General features: G+C 39.6%; 1 protein-coding gene across 1 annotated transcript in view; it reads left to right on the forward strand.

Moving 5' to 3' along the window:
- Positions 1–283: 283 nt before the first annotated feature.
- The window catches only part of DEPDC1B (DEP domain containing 1B), a 112,268-nt gene continuing 91,106 nt past the window's right edge, over positions 284–21,445 (forward strand). The window contains exons 1-2 of the mRNA XM_021007292.2: positions 284–802; positions 17,854–18,119. Of these exons, the coding sequence (XP_020862951.2) occupies positions 368–802; positions 17,854–18,119 (701 nt within the window). The 5' untranslated portion in view covers positions 284–367. The remainder of the gene's footprint in view (positions 803–17,853; positions 18,120–21,445) is intronic.

Genomic DNA, 21,445 nt, shown 5'->3' on the forward strand with positions numbered 1-21,445 from the left:
TGTTCTTTGACTATAGAATGAGGGGAGTTGCACTAGGAGACCTCTAAGGCCCCTTCCAGCCCTAAAGCTAGGAGCTCTCTCTTCCGGTCACCCCTTTTTCTCTGTTCCTGCTCTCCCCTCTAAGTATGGACTCTCTTCTGGAGCTGGACAGCGAGCTCTGCCGGTCATTTCGGGTTGGGGGCGGGGGGTGGTGCTAGGAAGGAAGGGGGTAGAGGAGTTCTCTTTCTCTTTGTCGAAATGTGTGTGCCTGCGGTTCAATTATCAGGGCTAGGAAGAGAGCTGACGTTGTCCTCCACAGGGTCGAAGGAGCTGTTGCCCAGTTTTTTGCTACCACAGAAGTGTTATAGCAGCACTTTTTTTTGTACAAATGTGCATTTTTGTACATATATGGATTCTTTCCCTCTTTGATCTCTCTAGAGGTATATGCCTGATGGTGGTATTGCTGGGAAAAGAGTCATGTAAGTCGAATGACCTTTTGTTTTGTTTTGTTTTTTTGTTTTGTTTTGTTTTGTTTGTTTTTTGGTGTGGGGCTACCACCAGATTCCAAGTCCCGGGGTTCCGCGTTCTCTTTGTGACGTATGGTTCTCGTCACGTGCCCTCTCACGACGCCCAATCAGAGCACGGAGTCCTTCCAGGCTCGCGATTCAAACTGTTCCTATTGCCCGGGCCGAGCCCGGCTCGGAATCTCCCGGGTAAGCTTCCCCCTTCCGTGCCCGGGGACGCAGCGGGGCTCCACTGGAGGGGGCCGGGGAGCATGGAGCACCGAATAATTGGACCCGGGCCCTACCGTGCGACGAAGCTGGTAAGCTCGCCGGGGGCGGCTGTCAGCACTGCCCCTTTCTCCCGGTCCCTGCAGGGCTGATGCCTACTGGCAGACCGGACTCCCAGCGCCTCCTGCGAGTTCGAGCCCCCCGGGTCCTCGGGCTCGTGGGGGCTTCGTTTGGCTGAGTTCCTCGGGGAAAGAGCTCTCTCGTGGGCACTCGGCCTGTCTGTTGTTAATATTCTTTGTTTCTGAAATCTGGATCCCGCTGGCCTTGTTTGGGATAGAGGCTGATCTGTCGCTGGTACCTGGTTTTTATCGATGTTTGAGGAAAGAATGATAAGATTTGGAGTCCAGCCAGCTTGGTGCACGGCTGCATGATCTTCCAGCTGTTAGTTAGCTTTCCAGGTAAAAGAAAAGGAGTACGGGCCCCAGACCCTTAATTTCCTCTATTCCACCTTTCCCCTTGAAACAAAAAATAATAAAGACTACCTGAGATTTTTTTTTAAAGGCATCTCCAGATCCAATGGGGTTTAAATCCTGAGATCTTGTGATCTGGTTTTACAACTTTTTCTTTTTCTTTTCTTTTCTTTCTTTCTTTCTTTTTTTTTTTTAAAAGCTAAACAAACCTGATGGTCAGAGAGTCTCAGCTGAGGGAGAGAACCTGATTTGGTTTGGTCCAGAATTCAGCCAGTTTATCATTCAATGGGGCTGGGTGTGCACCTTTTTGAGTGAAACTTACAACATCCCTGTGGTTGTGGCAAAACGGTTTTCTGTTCTAGTCGCACATTGCCTCATATTGTCTTAAGCTGGGTTACCCCTTTTTGCTTCATTTCCTGAGGTGATTGTTTAGATTTTTCTCTGACCACCCTGCCTTTGTTCCTGGGGCGAAATGACACCACGTCTTGATCATCAAAAGCAGCCCTATTTCACTTGAACTTAGAGAGATCTAATTGGTTCCTTTTCAGCTTTTTCTCTGGATGACCTGAAGTCAGATACATACATGTCAGTTTTCACCTGAATATAAAATTGGAGTAAAACAGTTATGGCACCTCAGTTATTCTTGTGGAAAAGGTGAGAGCTGGGTTCTCAGCTCACTCCACCTTGCATCTGCTTCTCTGCCTGGTTTCAACTCTGGAGAATTAGATACCCCTTGTTTTTTTTTGTAAACCACCAGCCCCCCTTCATTTTCTGCCTCCTTTTGTCTCCCCCTGTAGTTTGTAAACTCCTGTTTTTTATTGTTTCCCAAGTGCTTAGCAGAATGCCTAGAATGTAGTTAGTGGTTAATAAATATTTATTGGATTGGATAGATATGGGCTAGACAATAATAATAGCATTTGTGTAACTCTTTGAGATTTGCAAAGCACTTTACAGATGTTCGCTTGCAAATTTTATCCTCACAAGAACCTTGGGAGGAAGTACAATTAGTGTACCCATTTTGTAGATTAAGAACCTGAGGCAGACAGAGGTTAAAAGACTTTTACTGCAGTGGATAGAGTGCTGGACCTGGAGTCAGGAAGAGTTGAACTGTGGCCTCAGATTCTTAGCAGCTGTGTGACCCTGGGCAAATCACTTAACTGTGTGTTCCTTAGTTTCCTTGCCTGTAAAAATGAGTTCAAGAAGGACAAATGACAAACAACTCCAGTATCTCTGCCAAGAAAATTTCAGATGGGATCATGAAGAGTCAGATGGGACTGAAACGACTAAACAATAACACAGGGCTGGTCTGAAGAACAAATAAGCTTTAGGACAGCTATGTGGGGCAGTGCATTTTCCAAAATGCTTCACTGAAACTTCTTCCTTTTTTTGTTTAATCTATAACTTGCCCTCCTTCCCTCAGTTCTCTGTGTGCTCGCATGTGCATGCACACACACACACACACACACACACACACACTCCTCCTCCTCCTCCAAATAAACCAAAACAAAACTTTCCCTTCACTAAGTTAGCATAGTCACATGAAACAGGTCTATATATTAACCATCTCTGGAAAATTATGACTCCTGCTATACCTTGTCTGTTACCTCTCTTTCAAGTGGTGGGAAGCATGTTTCATCCATGGTCCTCTGGAGTTGTGGTTGGCCATTGAATGGATCAGTTCTTAAATTTTTCCTTTTTTTCTCTTAATTATATGTAAATAAAAATTTTTAGCATTTGTTTCAAAAATTTTGTATTGTCTATTCTATCCTTCCCTCCCTCCCTCCCGAAGGCAAGCAATTTGATATTGATTATACATACACAGTCATGCAAAAATTTTCAGTGTTAGACATGTTGCAAAAGAAAATGAAGATGAAAATCCCAGAATAATAAAGTAAAAAAAAAGTATACTTCAATCTGCATTCAGACTTCATCACTTCTCTCTCTAAAGGTGAATAGCATTTTTCAAGAGTCCTTTGGGATTGTCTTGGATCATTGTATTGCTGAGAATAGCTAAGTCACCCACAGTTAATCATCATTACAACATTGCTGTGACTGTGCACAATGATTCCACCATTCTTCTCTATTCACTTTGCATCAGTTCATATAAGTCTTCCCAAGTTCTTCTGAAAGCATCCTGCTTGTCATTTCTTACAGCATGTATCACAATCACGTATCACAACTTGTTCAATCATTCTCCAGTTGATGGTCATCCCCTCAATTTCCAATTCTTTGCCACCACAAAAAGAGCTACTATAAATATTTTGTACAAATAGGTCCTTTTCCTTTTCATTTGATCTCTTTGGGACACGTACGTAATAGTGATATTGCTGGGTCAAAGAGTCTTAAGTTTCTCAAAGTTGTTTTTCTTTATGATGTTGTAGTCATTGTATAAATTGTTCTATTTCTGCTCCTTTTACTCTTCAACAGTTCATATAAGTCTCCCCAGGTTTTCCTGAATCCATCCCTTTTGTCATTTCTTATGGCATGTTACCTCCCTGTGCAGCTTTGCTGTTCACTCTCAGATATTTTGGTCATCCTGATGTTAGAGCTCGTGGTGTTAGCTGAATGTCTGGGTGTGTACCTTCTCTCCACACCACGCTTTCATTGACAGCAGGGGATGAAGGGAAGCACAGAAATTCTGAGGTCACTGGGCAAAAGGAAACACTGGGATTCTCTTGAACTGTGCAACCTGGAACACTTGTATTGTAATATCTTCTCTTTCTCAAAGGTAGATCAAAACTCTTAGCAGAACTGAAACATTTAAAAAACCCCTTCATTTGTTGAATTCTTTCATTCATTCAACAATTATCTGTTGATAATCTACTAGGGACAATGCACTATGCTAAGTTCTGATGCTGAATTATATTGTAGGAATAAATAGGCAGCTAGGTGGCATAGTGCAGAGAGTGCCAGGCCTGGAATCAGGAAGACTCATCTTCCTGGGTTCAAATCTGGTCTCAGATACTTACCAGCTGTGTGACCCTGGCAAGTCACTTAATTCTGCTTGCCTCAGTTTCCTCATCTGTAAAATGAGCTGGAGAAGGAAATGGCAAACCACTCTAGTATCTTTGCCAAGAAAACCCCAAATGGAGAATTGGACATGACTGAAAAGGACTAAATAACAACAACAATAGGAAAAAAAAAGAACAAAAAAAAAAGTGAGCTAACATCTGTGGGGAAAATGATAGGGAAATGGAAGCATATAGGCCAGAACTCCACTGACCAAGTGAAGTAGAAAATTCAGAGAAATAGTTTGAGACATTTAATTGAGTGAATCATTGTGGGTAAAGCAGACCTCAGTGCTTTTGTTCCTTGGATCTCTTCTCCTCCATTGTGGTTCAGTCAGTTTCAATTGTGTCGGACTCTCTGTAACCCCATTTGGGGTTTTCTTGGCAAAGATACTGGAGTGGTTTGTCATTTCCTTCTCCAAGTCATTTGACAGATAGAGGAAACTGAGGCAAACAGGGTGAAGTGATTTGCCCAGAGTCATGCAGCTAGTAAGAGTCTGAGGCCCAATCTGAACTTAGGAAGATGAGTCTTTTTGACTCCAGGCTCAGCACTCTATCCACCACCTAGCTGCCCATTCTCCCATATGACCTTCTATGAATTATCTATAGAGAACCTGGCCTTAAAGTGCTTAAAGCTTTTTTCTTTTAATATACTGATGTAGCTATCTGTGTTCAAGCTGTTCATCTGTTGTCTTTCACTCTCACTGCAAGACTCACTCATCTCTTTTTTTAGGTCATTGATTAATGACCTGCAACTTTACCTTTTTTGTGCAACTTCTCATATAAGCCATCATTGGTAACTATCTGGATAACTAATAGTAAAAGAACCTCATTTTGATCTGAATTACTCTTGTTTCCAGTTCTATCTTTATTTATTTATTTATTTTTGAATGTTGGGTGTTCCAATCTTGCCCCTGCTAGGACTGCAGGGCTGCTATTGGGCCCGTCCCATTAATGATTTGTCAGGAATTTTGACCACCTTAGTTTCGGACCAGGGCAGATCTGCTCCTCTTTAGGCAGCCTCCTGGGTAATAGCAGGAACTGTAGGCCAGTGCAGCCACACCAGGCTTAGACTGTACTCTTTTCCATGTACTCTGATCTAGGTACCTGAGCGTTTGTTTGCTATTCCTCACTTGTGATGCTATATTTCTCAACTTTTCTCTGGCTCTATGTACCCCATGGTTGGGATGTTTTCCTTCCTCACCTCTGCCTTCTAGCTCCTTTGGCTTTCTTCAAGACTCATCATCTTAAGTTCAATCTTTCCCTATTTCTTCAACTATTGGTGCTTTATACTGTCCATTTATACCGTGTCTATCCTGTCTGTACATGGTTATTTACGTGTTATCTACCATGCTATAATGGGAGCTCCTGGGGGCAAGGGCCATGTTTCCAACCTTTCTTCTTGTCCCTAGCACAGTGGCTGGCACACAGTAGGTGCTTAATAAATGCTTGTTGATTGACTCACTTATGTCACTTTGGCTAAAGTGACCTTCATAATGAAAAATGTAAAAAAAACCCCTCATTTATTTTCAGAAGATAACTCCTGAGTTATGAATAACCACAGCATTCACAGTACCTTGCAGTGTCTTGCCTATAGGAAGCAGTTAATAAATGCTTGTTTTGTTGAAATACTATGAAAGAAACCAATTAATTTGGGGAGTCTAATCTTTTAAAGCTTGTAAATGATTTTTTGGGGAGTATAATTCAAGTGTGTCTAGGTTTTTGTGCCCATAAAAATGCAGTTATTTCTCTGGTTGACTTAGGCTCTTCATAATGATTAATTTCACTATAGCTGTACTTATTAGAACTCGCTGAGATATTAAAGGGGGGATTTATGTGGTTACAGCTTATGTTTTGAAAATGCATTGGGAAGATGCAGTTTTCAAATGAATTAGTTGTACATAAAATTGCTTCTTGATTCGGGGACTCTTAATGTTTCTCCTGAAAAGTTGTTTAACATTAAATACTTCAGGGAAAATTGAGCTTTGTGAATGATATAGCCTGTTTTGGAGGCACCTGAGTTGTATTTAATGCAGACACATGGGCCTTCTGTGCCTCTTTATTCTTCTCTTAAATATTTTTTCCCCTAACCTCTCTTCCCCTTTGTTTCTTTTCTAGGCTATTTTTCATTTTTATTCCCTTTGTCATAATCAATTAATCAATCAACATTTATTTAAGAACCTACTATATGCTAAGCACTGTGTTAAACACTGGGGATACAAAAAGAGGCTAAAGATAGTCCCTGTCCTCAAGAAGCTTACATTCTAATGGGGGAGACAACATGCAAAAAAAAAAATCTATATCTATACATATCTATATCTGTATATCAACTATTTATAGGCTAAATAGGAAATAATTAGCAGAGAGAAGACAGTAGCATTAAGGGGTTGGGAAAGGATTCTTGTAGAAGGTGGGATTTTAGTTGGGACTTAAAGGAAGCCAGGGAGGTCAGTAGTCAGAAGAAGGAGGGAGAGCATTCCTGGCATGGGGGGACAACCAGAGAAAATGCCTGGAGCAAAGAGATGGATCGTCTGATTCTTAAAAGATCAAGGAGACCAGTGTCACTGGATTGAAGAATCCATGATGGAGGGTAAGGTGTAAAAAGAGTAGAAAGGTGAGTGGGGGGGCTAGGTTATGAATGAATGATAAACAGAGCATTTAATATTTGCTCTTGAAGGCTTTAGAAAGCCAGTGGAATAGTGGGGTGACATTTTAGGAAAACCACTTTGGTGAGTGAATGGAGGATGGACTGAAATGTGGAGAGGCTTGAAGCAGGCAGACCCATCAGCAGGTTATTACAATAGTCCTGGCATGAGGTGATGAGGGCCTGAACTAGAAAGGTGGCAGTGTCAGGAGAGAAGGGGGCCTATTGGAGAGAGAGGCTGAAAAGGTGAAATTGATGGGTCTTGGCAACCACTTGGTTATTGGGTGGGGGGTGATGTGAGGAGTCCAGGATGACTCCTAGCTTGTGAACCTGGGGAACTAGGAGGATGGTGTTGCCCTCCACAGTAATAGGGAAGATGGGAGGGGGCAGGGTTTAGGAGGAAAGATAATGAGCTCCGTTTTTGATGTACTGAGTTTAAGATGTCTACTGGACATCCAGTTGGAGATGTCTGAAAGGCACTTGGAAAGTGAGATTGGAGATCAGCAGAGAGACTGGGGCAGGATAGGTAGATCTGAGAATCATCAGCATAGAGATGGTAATTAAAATCCATGGAAATTGATGAGATCACGAAGTGAAGTAGTTTGGGGGGTGGGAAGAGAAGAGGACTCAGGGCCAAACCCTGAGGGACACCTACAGATAGAGAGCATTATAGAGGGTGATCCAATAAAGGAGATTGACATAGATCTGCTGGATAGATAAGAGAAAAACCTCCTTGGGATTAGACTACTGGGCAATCTCAAACTTTTTACATGGTTGTTCTCCAGGCCAGCTACCACCAGTCCTTTGCCCAGATTTCTTCCACTTTTGCTCTCCATTCCCAAATCTCAAATTGGATTTGACTATCCTCCCTTCTTTTGTTCAAATAGCTTTGCATATAACCAAAAGTGAGGCCAGTATGGTAGACAAAATTGAGACTAGGCCTTGCTCAGGAAGAGAGTAGATTCAAATCCTGTCCTTGTTACCCACTGGCTGAGTCGCCAGGAGAAATTCAGTGGCCTTGGGCAAATCGCTTTGGCTATGAATTTCAGTGTAGACCCTAATCTGCTTTGGTAAAGGGAATTTCCTCAACACCAATGAAATCACAAATCTGGACTTTAAGAAAACAACCTAGTAATTTTCTTTCATGCGTTAAGTAAGGTGTACTTTTCATTTCTATTAAATACCAGTTTTCAAGCTCCTTGAGGATAGGGACTATCTCAAACTCATTTTTATATCTTACACAGCATCCAAAACAGTGCCATATACATAATAAGTACTCTAAATATTTGCTAAATAATTCCTTTTTGGTCAAGGCATGGTATTTAATGTTAGCAGTGCTATAGTAAAAAGAGTTCCTTGTTTTTATCATTGTGACCTCAGTGTTTAGCACAATGTTGGTTATGTAGTAAGTGCTTAAGAAATGTTTTCTTGCTTGCTTAAAAAAATAAAAGAGAGTTCCTTAATGGAGTAAGAAGATTTAGGCTTAAGTCCAGGGTCAATTACTTACAGGCCATATATGCTAAGCCAGAAGCTTGATTGAGGAAGCATCATGGGATAGCAGAGAAGGCTGGACATTTGGAGTTGAGAGACCTTGGTTTAACTCCTCATTTTGCCACTTATTAGCTGTGTGACCCTGGGTAAGTCATTTGACCTCTCCCTGCCATAATTTCTTCTTCTATAAAATGGAGCTAATAATATTTTATTGTCTTCCTCATAAGGTTGATGGGAGAAAGGAATGTAAACCATAAAGCAGAGTTGTCAAACTTACTGCCATGAGCCCACAAAACTCCCAAGAACCAGATTAAAAATGTAGTTGGGAAATATTTAACAAGATAAATAAAAACGCAACCCAACACTGACAATGTTAATTTGTAGTTTTCTAAGTCAATCTGCAGCCCACAGGGATCTGTTTCTATCTGAATTTGACACTACTTCCTTAAAGCAAAATATAAATGTGAGCTACTGTTATTATTGAGTGAGTCGTAACTTCCTGGAACCTCAGTTTCCTGATTTATAAATGGAGATAAAACTATCTGCCTCACAGGTAATGAGATAATGTATCTAAAGTGCTTTGCAACTATAAAGTGCTTTAGAGTGAATTCTTCTTACGAGCTGGTATATCCCTAGCCTGTGGTGCCTGGCAGAGTACTTTTATTAGAGATGGAAGAGAATTTAGAAATCATCTAGTGTAATTCTTTCATTTTACAGATAAAGAAACATGCTTACAGAGGTTAAAATACTTGCCCAAGGTCGCAGCTAGTTAGTGGCAGAGCTGGGATCTGAACTTAGGTCCTTTGATTCTAAATCCAATGTTATTTCCTCCGGCTCACACTGACTTCCTACTTTTTTTGTTGTTGTTCAGTCCTTTCAGTTGTGTCCCACTTTTTATGACCCATTTGGGGCTTTTTTGGCAAAGATACTGAAGTGGTTTGCCATTTCCTTTTCCATCTTATCTTATAGACGAGGAAACTGAGGCAAACAGGGTGAAGTGACTTGCCTAGGGTCACAAATCTAGTAAGTGTCTGAAGTCAGATTTGAATTAAGGAAGATGAATCTTCCTAAGTCCAGGCCTAGTGCCACCTAGTTGGCCCCAAAGTAGATCATCTTCCTATTAAATTGAGACATATTTGTGGGAAAATCTGTACCCTAATGTCTCTCAGCTTTTTGTTTCAGGCTAAGGACCAGAAGACTTCTAAGGGGCCTCTCTCTAAAGCAGGGCTGAAACCACATGGAGAAATTTCATAGAATTATAGATTTAGAGTTGGAAGGGACAGTAGGGATTGAATCCAGCACCCTCATTTTACAATTCAGGAGTCCAGGGATCCTAGCTGGAAGTTTGTTTTCCCTTTTCTCTTCTCCCAAGCAAATAACAGGGAGAGATTCAGCAGTATCTACTATTAACCTAGGGAGTAGGCTTTAATGACCCCCAGTTATGATAGCAAGATTATTAAGAATTTACCTTAGAAGTGATTGTTCTCCTCTGATTCCCCTTGCTTACTCTGGTGCTTAGAAATAGGACAATGCATTTTTGTTTTTGGGTTTTTTGTTTTTGCTTTTCTTTTTGCTAGGCAATGGGGTTAAGTGACTTGCCCAAAGTCACACAGCTAGCGAGCGTTTTGTGTGTGAGGCTGGATTTGAACTCAGGTCCTCCTGAATCCAGGGCTGGTGCTCTATCCACTGCACCACCTAGCTGCCCTGTCAATGTATTTTCTAAGGGCCATGTTTATAGTTTTATTTAAAGATAGCATCGTATAGGTTAAAACTGATTTTATGTCCCAAATAAAATTACGGATGAATATGAATCATTTTAATGCTATTATTTTAATATTATTATTTTAATACTAAGCATGGAAACAAACTAGAGAGATAAAGCACTTATTAAGTACTTTCAAAGTGCCACATGAAGCAGCTAGATGGCTCAGTGGATAGAATGCTGGGCTTGGACTCAGGAAGACCTGAGTTTAAATCCTGCCTCAGAGACATTTACTAATTGTGTGACCTTGGGCAAGTCACTTAACCTCTGTTTGCCTCAATCTGCTGGACATGGAAATAGCAAACCATCATAGTATCTTTGCCAAGAAAATCCCACGGACACTATTGGTGTGTTATGGAGCAGCAGCAAAGTGCCAGACACTGTACTAAGTTCTTAGGATACAAATAAAAGGAAGCAAGATAATTCCTGTCCTCAAAAAGCATACATTCTAAAAGAGAGCTGGCAAGGGAGATGGTGGGTGGGCAGGGACACATACACATTTTGAGATGCTGGGGACATGGTGCTAGGAAGTGGTGTGGAAGCCTGGCTGGGCAAGATAAGATGAAAATTTCCTTGTCACAGCTGGGGAACCTGGAGGTGGAGTCCAAGTTAGTGATAAAGAGATGAGATTGCTGGCAATGGGGTTAAGTCACTTGCCCAGAGTCACACAGCTAGTAAGTGTTTTGTGTCTGAGGCCGGATTTGAACTCAGGTCCTCCTGAATCCAGGGATAACATCTGTAATGAAATGTCTTTCATGTTTGAAAGAAATTTATAGGTAGCAAGTTATTTTACTGTGAGCAGTGACATTTCCATTCCAAAAGTTAGTCTTTTCTCCTCTATTTTGGGTTATTGCTATTATCTTATGCAAATGGTAAAACCTTTTAAAGACTGCATTTTCTTCAGTACCATTATAATGGGCAGTTAGGTAGGCCAGCTAGTGGATAGAGTTCTGGGCCTGGAGTCAGGAAGGTTCATCTGGCCTCAAACACATACTAGCTGTGTGACCCTGGGCAAGTTATTTTACCCTGCTTGCCTCAGTTTTCTCATCTGTAAAATGAACTGGAGAGGGAAACAGCAAACTACTCCAGTGTCTTTGCCAAGAAAACACCAAATGCGATCACAAAGAGTCAGACACAACTGAAAAACATGACTGAACAACCATTATGTTATTATAGTTCCTGCTCCAGAAAGGAAGGAAACAACCCATATTCTGCAGAAGAGATCGAAAAGTGTATTTCAATAGTAGATGTGATATTCTGTTGCTTTGCCCATAATATTAAGTTAATTTGGCCATGTTGGGTGCTCTTAGCCCTTAAATTAGTAACTTGAGCTGAGGTCTTAAAAAGAATAAGATTAATTGATTACAAAGAAACAGAAAGCTTTTCTCCACCCTTTTGTTATGAAGATTTCCCCTTTATAGGTTGTAATTTATTTAAAATTTATTAAGTTCCTACTGTGTAATTTTAAGCACATAATAGGGGCAAACCTGAGATGCAGAGAAAGTACTCTAAGAAAACTTGAGTAGAGAGACAACAGTTTCATTTAGGGTGGATGTATGAGGTCAGTGGGGATCAGGAAATTCCAGAATTTCAGTTGTAAGAGACTAGAGACACCATCATGTGCTGCCCATATCTGAAAACATACCCCTTCAACATACCCAATATAGTTACAGCCAGTCTTTGCTGCAGGACCCTCTGGTGAAGGGCAGTCCGCCCATTGTTTCCCATGGCATTTCTGGCTCTAATTAAGGAGTTTTTCTTTACATCAAGCCTTAATCTGTTTCTCTGTTATTTCTACCTATTGTTCTTTTAGGGTTAAGAGGAACAAATCTAATCCCCTTTCCAAATGATAGGTCTTCAGATGTTTGAGGATAGTTCTTATGCTTCCCTTTAGTCTTTTTTTTGTCTCTAGACTCAGTGATTCTTGAAAACACTCTTGTTCACAAAATACTTTCTTTCTACTGGGGGATGCAACATGTTCACAGATAAGTCAATGTAGCATATAACAAAATATATGCAAAGTGATGGGTATCACTAATGATTTAGGAAATTAGAAAAGGCCTCTTGAAGGGGTAGCTCTTCAGCTGACTCTTGAAGGGATTTTAAGAAGTGAAGGTGAGAAAGGAGAATACTTTAGTTCATGAAAAGGCACAGTGAGGGACCAACAGATAGGCTAGTCTGGCTGAAATGAAGAGTGTGTGAGGGGGAATATTGTGAAATCTGCCTAGAAAGGTAGAGAAGTGCTTTAAGTGCCAAGCAAAAAAGTATATATTTTATCCTAAAAGAAATGAGGGGCCCTGACACTTCTTGATCAGAGGCATGATCAGATGTACTTTAGAAATATCAATTGGGCAGCTGTCAAGGAAGGTTAGATCCCCTCTCCAAATTTTCCAGAGGCTTCTGGATTGCCAAATAGTATGGTCTTTTCTCAATCCTGATCCATCTTGACCTTTCTGTAGCATTTGACCTTCTTCTGGATACGTTTTCCTCCCTAGTTTTTCATTGCACTGGTTATCCTCTTCCATAGTCACTGGTCGGTGGCTTGGCTGGTGCTTCATCCATGTCGTGCCTATAACTGTGAGTGTCCCCTGTGGCTGTGTCTTGGGTCCCCTTCACTTTTTATTTTACTATCTCATTTAGTAATCTCATCAGCTCCCGGAGGTTCAATGATTATCTCTATTCAGATGATAACTAGATCTATATATCTAGCTCTAGTCTCTCCTGATCTATAGTCAGACTTCTCCAACTTTTTCTTGGACATCTCAAACTGGATGTTCCATAAGCATTTCAAACTCAACATGTTCAAGATATTATATTTCTTCCCAGCCCTTTCTCCTCCTGAACTTCCCTGTTAATGCAGAGAGCACTACCATCCACTCAGTTACTTAGGCTCATAACTTTGGTGTCAGCCTCAAATCCTTGCCCTCACTCATCCTACATGTCCAATCCATTGCTGAATCTTGTCATTTGTACCTCTATAACATCTCTTGTCTGCATCCCATTTTCTACTCCTCCCCCACTCACATGCAGACACCTTCCTCATTGAGGCTTTAATTGCCTTCACTTGGACTACTACAGTAGTCTTCTGGTTGATCTCAGCCTGAAGTCTCTCTCCATTCCAGTTCATCCTCTACTCAGATGCCAAGGTGGTTGATCTTTCTAAAATATAGGACTGTTCTTTTCTTCCTTCTTCTTCCAAGTTAAGGAGGTTGATATTGGCAAGGAGTAGGGCCAATTCATCCTTCTAGACTGAGGCAAAGGAGGAGAGTATGTCAGTAGATGATGTTGGGGGTGAAATGTGCAATTGAGGAGGAAAGGGAATTCTGATCAATTGAATGACCTGCTACAATTCTAGAGAACTCTTCATGAAACATGCTAATTGACTCTTGATAGAGAGGTGACAGGATACAGACTGAGACTTTTTTGGGGGCATGGCCAATTTGGGAAATTTGTTTTGCTAAACTATACATATTTGTACAAAGAGTTTTGCTTTTATTTATCAGTTAGGGGATGGGAAGGTGGGAGGGAGAGAGGATGAATTTTTGATTGGAAAATAATTTCTGAATAATAAACTATGCAGAGGGAAATACATTTTTAGACATAGTGCAGGGATTTTTAAAATTAACTGTGCATATCTATTTTTTTAAAAGTTTTGTTTTATTTCTCAATGGAGGTGGGATGAGGAAAGAAAAATACTCCTTAATTGAAAAAAAAAGATCCAAAGTGATCCTAAGAATGATCCCTTGATTCACCACCCCCTTGCTGGAGGATAAAGTAGAAAGGACATATCAATTCTAAAGCAGCTAGCCATGCTATCAATATGAAGTAGTTTCATGTTGATAGCAGGGCTAGAAAGGGAAAAGCTTTGGGAGGAAATAGTGTTTTGAATATGTTGAGTTTAAACTGCTTATGGAACTCCAGTTGGATGGCATTCATTTTTCCAGTGTAGTATAAACTGAGGTCAGTTGAAGAGAGAGTTGCAGTGGTGCAGGCGGCCAGAAAAGGAAAGGTTTGGAACAGCTGCCATGAGAAATGGATAGAGTTAGCCAGGGAAGAGTAGGAGAATTGTTGTGCAGAAATAAGGACTCACTGAGAGTGGATGCCCAGAGCAAGTAGCACCTGCAGACAAGCAAATTTAGGGTTATGGAAGGGGAGACTTCCTACCAGTGCTATCCAAAATTGAAATGGGCTCCCTCTGTAGTTAATGAGTTTTTCTGTCAAAAGTAGGTGGACTTCCTCTGGAGTTAATGGATTTCTCCCCTTACTTGAAAGTCTTCAAGCAAAAGCTGGTTGATTGTTTTCTGGGAATGTTGTAGAGGTGATTCATGGTCAACTGCTGTTTGAACTATGTGGCTTCTGAGCTCCCTTCCAATATTGAAGTTTTGTGATTCTGTGATCTTCCTCACTAAGTTCTCTGATTCTCTTAATAGCACCACCCTTGTTCTAGTACCATATGCTTACAATCTTGGAGTTGTCTTTGACTCTTCTTTATCCCTTACCCTACACAACCAGTCGTGTTGACCAGCATGGCAGCCTTTGAAACTGTTATGCTAAATTTATTTTGAGTTTGATAGGGCCTTTTTTCTGATTATAATCTATGCTCTATATTGCTTGATATGTTGGCAATATAAAAAGTGTGAGTATGTGTTGTTTTCATGTGAAAGGCTGTGTTTATTTGAACCATTTTTCCTCCTCGTCCCTGTATACCACCCTTGCCTCTTTCACCTCCTCAATTGGGAAACACCCTTGCTATATAGGATGGATCTCCAATGAGCCATGACCTAACTGGGAGGAGTGATGAGAGCTTGGTATTACCTAGGAGAAAGTTTCAGAGGCTGCCCTTCCAGGGGTTCATTGTTTTCCTTCTGCTTTGGCCTGAAGCTCATAGGAACATAGATCTAGGATTGGACCTTAGAGGCCATCAAATCCAACCCCATCATTTTACAGATGAGGAAATGGAGCCTACAAGAGGTTATCATGGGTTACTTAATGTTTGAAGCAAGACTTGTTCTCAGGTCCTCCTGGCTCTTTGTGCTGTACCTTGCCAAGTAAAACACGTTACCTTCCAACCATCTTATTCAAGGCAAGTACTCTTCCACTGAGCTGAGTAATCTGTGGGCATATGTTGCTTTTCTAGGGAATCTGGTAGCATCTATGTCCCTCTGGTGACAGTGTTCCAGATATATCCTTGGCCCCCTTCCCTTCCCTTCTGAATGTCTCAGTTTAAACTGTAAGCCTTCCTTTTTGTCTGTTAAAACACATCAGATAGAGGTCTGTTTCTTTTAGCATTTAGTGGCTTGTATGTGTCTTTTTAAGACCCCAAAGCAGATGTAGTGGATTGGATTACATGTTGATACTGGTAAAGACACCAGACCTTATGAAAAGTTGAACAGCAGTGAGTGTCTTCTATGTAGTAAATATGATAATTTATAATTAACACTATGTTTAGCCTCCTGAGCAGGAAGATGACATCCAAGAGATGAAAAGTGGTTTCATATTGATAGCGTGGCTAGGTGTTTTGGAATTGATATGTCCTTCCTATTTTATCCTCTAGCAAGGGAGTAAATCGTTCTTTGTATTTTTTTCGTAATTAATGAACATTTTTATTTCCTTACCAACTATGAACAGTTAATTAAAAAAATTCCCACATTGCCTGTCTAAAAATATATCTAATTCTGCATATTTTATTATTATTTAGAAATTATTTTCCAATCAATAAAAATTCATACTCTATCCCTCCCACCTCCCCACCCCCTGCACTGAGAAATAAAAGCAAAACTCGTGTTTCACACACGTATGGTTAAGCAAAACAAATTTCTCATGTTGGCCATGTCCAAAAAAAGTCTCAGTCAGTACTCTATCAATTCTCTAAGGTAGCATGTTTCATAATGAGTCCTCTAGAATCGTGACTGGTCAATCACTGATCATAGTTCCTAAGTCTTTCATAGCAGTTTTTCTTTACAATGTTGTTGTTATTGTATATGTTGTTTTTTCTCACTCTGCATCAGTTCCTTCAAGTCTTCCCAGGTTTCTCTGAAACCTTTCCCTTCATCATTTCTTGCAGTACAATTCTATCACCTTTATATACTTTACCTTCTTTAGCCATTCCCCAATTGCTGGGCACCCCTCATTTTCCAACTTTTGTCACTCCAATAGGAGCTACTGCAAAAAAAAATTCCTTAAAGTTTGTTTTGTTTAGGAGTAATTCTTCCCTTAATCTTCCCTCACTTTTCCCCCACCTCCCTTTTCCCTTTTCCTCTGAATGAAATGTATTTCTGTACCCAACTCATTGTGTGTATATTCTTCCCTCCCTTGGTTCATATGAAATTGAGGTTCGACTGTCAGCCATTCGCCCTACCCCTTTCTTCTTGATTGTATATACTATTACTTGTCCGTCCAGAGTATAAGATGATTTTCCCTCTCCTTTCTCTTCCTTCCTCTTCTCCCCCCTCTCTCCCAATTTATTTCTTTTCTCCTCCCTTTCCATTCTTCTTTTAGGATCATCAAAACATGACAGAACCACCCTCAGGACTTCTGTCTAATCGAGATGCTTTATGACCCCTGATGATGGAGTGACACATGTACCATTTTCACATATTATGAAGTAAACAAATAATCCATTTTTAGTCCCTTATGATTGCTGGCTTATGTTTACCATTTTAGTGTAATTATTTTTGTGTTTGTATTTCAAAGTTTCTATGTATCTCTATTCTTTTCATCAGGAATGCTTGGAACTCCTCCTTTGCATTAAAGGTCCATTTTTTCCTCTCCTATAGGATTATATTGCTGGATAAGTCATGCTTGTTGTAAGCCTGTAGGCTCCAGACTGGACTGGGGCCTGGAATCGAGATCCTAGAGTCAGAGCCATATAATTGATGCTAGCTTCTGAGCTTGCTTCTAGTTCAGTGCACAGCCTAGGGTTTGTGACTACTAGGCCCAGGTCCCCTCCTTAGTCTACCCTAGATCTGTAACCTTGAACTGGAGTGAGTGACAGAACCACCATTTGGCATGTATTATTTTGCTGAGCATGAGGTTGGGCCCCCTTGGATAGGTCTAGTATCTCTTCTTGTCCTATGAAAGAAGAGCCTCAGCTCTCTTTGAGTTTCTGTGTTTGAATGTTCCTTATGGCATACTCCTGGCTGGACCCCATCTGAACCCAGTGTTCGTGGGCCTCTCTGTCTCTCTATGCTGATCTGGAAAATGGTGTACTGGTTTGTTTTTTTTTTTCCTTGGATTTTCCAATCAGAACTCAATCTGGTGCTTTTTTGGAGATCTTTGTGGTCTTGCTTATACTCCATCATCTCTACCTCCTCTAGTTACTTTCTCAACATAATTCCATACTACTCTCCAGAATAGTTGGATGACTTCATATCTCCACCCATAGATCATTGGATCATAGATTGAAAGCTGGAAGGGAAGTTATAGGTCATCCAGTCCCACTATCTCATTTTGCAGATGAGTAAATTAAATCCCAGACAAATTAAGTGACCAGGCGCAGGTCACAATGGTAATGAGTGGAAGAACCAGCATTTTGCCTCATAAGCTCTGACTCCAAATACAACACGCTACCATGCTGTCTTTGCCTAGCCTCTCAAAGGTCGACTACTCTTTTTTTTTTTATTTTCTGGGTAGTAGTATCTATTTCATCAAGTAATTCTTTTAAGGTGCAAAATTTTCATCTTTATTTTGAATATAAAGAAGACAACAAGCACTAGGGAAAAAATAATGTAGATTGCTGATGTCTATCTCTTTCCACATTTTTCTACAGTGGAATGAAACAATTGAGCTTTTTCGTGATAAGATGCCATTACGGAAACATCGAAGTCATTTCAAAAGCTACGAACGTTGCTTTACAGCCTCAGAAGCTGTGGATTGGTTACATGATCTACTCAGGCATAGCCAGAACTTTGGCCCAGAAGTGACTCGCAAACAAACAGTACAGCTGCTAAAAAAGTTCCTGAAAAATCATGTTATTGAAGACATCAAGGGAAGGTGGGGTCAGGAAGATTTTGAGGACAACCGACATCTTTACAGGTACCTTGTCTCCTTTCAAGCCCAATTCTGTGCCTGCTGATCCTCCCAGTGGTATGTGATGAGGCGGTTGTAGGGGTTAGGTGTTAGGAATGAACTGCTTATCTATCTATGTATCTGTCATCTATCTAGCCATCTCTTTATCCACTTATTCATTCATTCATGAATTCATTTATTTATCTACTTATGTGCCAAGAACTATGCTAAACACTGAGAATACAAAGGCAAAAATAAAATAGCCTTGAGAAGCTTACATTCTATTATAATTTCTGAAATAAGAATGTCCATTCTTTTTTGCCTATGCTTTTCCTTCTTTGACTGCATGGCTTTATTTGAGGGTGGAGTGAATTCTACATGTATTACAGTGTTAATTCTACTGTAGTCCTCCTGGGTCCCTCTCTTTTATTGTTGTATTGCATTCTTTTTTTTTTAAATTAGATTTTCTTTTTTATGTGAACTCAGTCATCAATAAACACAACCTTTGCATATACAAAGAACAACAAGAAAGAAGATTTTATTAGAAATTGTGAGCTGCTGTTAGGTATAGTTCGTTTTAAAGAAATATGTATGTTTATGTGTATGTATATATAATATATATAATACATTATGTATATACATTTATGCATATGTACATAATTTATATGTTTGTGTATATATGTATATATATATACACACATAGATATATAAATTTATAGTAGTTAATATTTATGTAACTCTTACTATGTGTCAGGCATTGTGCTAAACACTTACAATTTTCATCTCATTTGATCCTCACAACAACCCTGGGAGTTAAGAGCTATTATGCTCCCTATTATATAGATTAGAAAGCTGAGGCAAATGGGTTAAATGACTTGCCCAGGGTCCCACAGCTAGTAAGTGTCTGAGACTGACTTTGAACTCAGGTCTTCCTGGCTCCAAGCCCAGCATTCTATCCGCTGCATCATATATATTATATTTAATTACATTTTCTTTCTTATGTGAACTTAATTATCAAGAAACACAAATGTTGCATATACAAAAAAAGAAGAAAAAATTTTATTAAAAATGGAACTGCTGTTAGGCACAGTTTTTTTGATATCTAATTTTATTTATTACATATAATAAATAAGTTTTGAAACTGCTCTGTGTTCCCTTCACTTTTTTAAAATAGTTTTTTGCTTATCCAGCATTTTCCTCTCTCCCCCTTAGTAGTTCTCCCTTGTCATAATGTAGTTCAAAAGAAATCAACGTATTGGCCATGTCTGAAAATACATATCTCATTCATGGAAGGGACCTTAGAGGTCTTCCATATGGTTCAGTCCCCTTATTTAAATATGAGAATCTGAGACCCAGAGAGCTTTGTGATTTAAACAAGGTCACACAGGTAGGGAAAGTTGGGATTCAAACTGTCTGACTTCAAATCCAGCACTCTTTCCACTATACTGTACTGACTCACATTCATATACTATGATTTAGACAGCTGTTCCCCAATTGATTGGCACTGATTTTGTTCCAGGTCTTTGCTATTACAAAAAGTGTTGATATGCTGCATACCATGTAGTGGCCTAGGACCAGCTTGTATGGGTTCACAAGAGCTGGTTGTTAAATTTTCATCATGAGCATTTAACACCTCATAAATTGGCAAATGCTGCAAATTAGAGTTTGACTTATTATTTTATTGATTGTCACTCTAGACTTAAGAAAGTGATGGGGAAATGCTAATAAAAAACCTAAATTAAAAAGTGTGTGTTGTGTGTGTATGTGTGTACACATACACACATATATAAAAATAAATAAAAGAGCAGACTATTAAACATTTATAAGAATAAATCTGCCTCTGTGTTCTTTTGCTCTGTCCTCAGAGTTGTTTCCATTTTCATTTCTGGAATTAGTAGTTATTTAAAACATTTTTTCATGTGGTTGTTAATAATCTGTGGTTGTTAATAATAATAATAATTTCTGATTTTGAGAACTAGCTATTCCTATCCTTTGACTACTTATCTGTTAGAGAATAGGTTAAACATTCTTATATATTTAGAACAACTTTTTATATATCTTAGATATTAGACCTTTATTAGAGAATTTTACCATGAAAATTTTTTTCAATTGTTTCCTTTCTAATTGTGTTTGTTTTCCTGTGCAAAAGCTCTTCAGTTTTATGTAATTGAAATTGGTCACCTTATCTTTTGTGATCACCTGTGTTACCTGTTTACATAAGAATTCTTCCCATAGCTATATCTCTATCTCCGTTTCCAAATTAAAAAAAAATGATATGATCTTTTACATTAAGGCTATGCATCCTATGTCCTATAAACTATATACCACATGTATTGTAGTATATAGTGTAAAATATTATTAGTATATTAATATAAATCTAATTTCTTTCCTGTTGCTTTCCAATTTTCCCAGAAGGTTTTGTTAAACAGGGAAGACTCCTTTACTCTGTAGTTAGTATCCTTGGATTTACTGAATACAATGCTGCTATGTTAAAAAATTCCTGGGTTTTGTTTACCTAATCCGTTCCACTGATCAGCTTTTCTGGTTTTCAAACCAGAATCCATTGGTTTTGATGATGACTGCTTTGTAGTACAGTTTGAGATCTGGTACTGCTGCCCTCCCCTTTCCTCCCCTTTATCCCTATCCTTTTTCATGATTTCCCTTGAGATTCTTGACCTTTTATTCCTCCCTTCTGCAGCATTCTTGAAATGCACTGTTTTTTTTGCACGTGGAGAAAACAAACACTCTAGCTTTTTTTTTTGCTTATTGTACATCTTTCATAGAATCTGAAAAAGCGGATAGACTAGCTCAGGAGGGTTGTACTAAGCCCCTTTGAGCAATGCAGAGCTCTGATCTCAGCTGGTGGTTAATTTGGCCTTTGTGAAAAGTACAGGGCCAATATCCAGGAATTTTGCCAATATTTCATTTGTTCCTATTTAGCCCTGACAATGCAAATCTATCTCCCCTTACCCTGTTCTCACAGTCTCCTGTCTTGATGCAAATTAGACAAATTATGTGGTCACTTTTATAATATGAACATTAGCAGGTGCAAAATAAGCCAGGGAAATGGAGTCTTTTTTCTCCTCAAACCTCTTCACTTCCCCCTAGTATTCTTTGGCTGTTCGTAGAGTAATGAGATTGAGAAGCAGATGGAAGGACATACAGGGTGTCCAAAAAATCTTAGTGCACTTCTATGGGTTAGTAGCTTGAAATTGCATTCAGACTTTTGGAACACACTGTATACAGGTTAAAAGGGAAAAAAAGACTAAGCCTTAGAAAAGTGAAGAAAAGAGGTGAATGTGTCTAGAGAAGGGCTGTGAGTGTTAGATCCCACTGGCAGGGGAAAATAGAGA

Source organism: Phascolarctos cinereus, unplaced genomic scaffold (genome assembly GCF_003287225.1).
Source record: "Phascolarctos cinereus isolate Bilbo 61053 unplaced genomic scaffold, phaCin_HiC Scaffold_4;HRSCAF=312, whole genome shotgun sequence".
In the NCBI taxonomy this organism is placed as follows: domain Eukaryota; kingdom Metazoa; phylum Chordata; class Mammalia; order Diprotodontia; family Phascolarctidae; genus Phascolarctos; species Phascolarctos cinereus.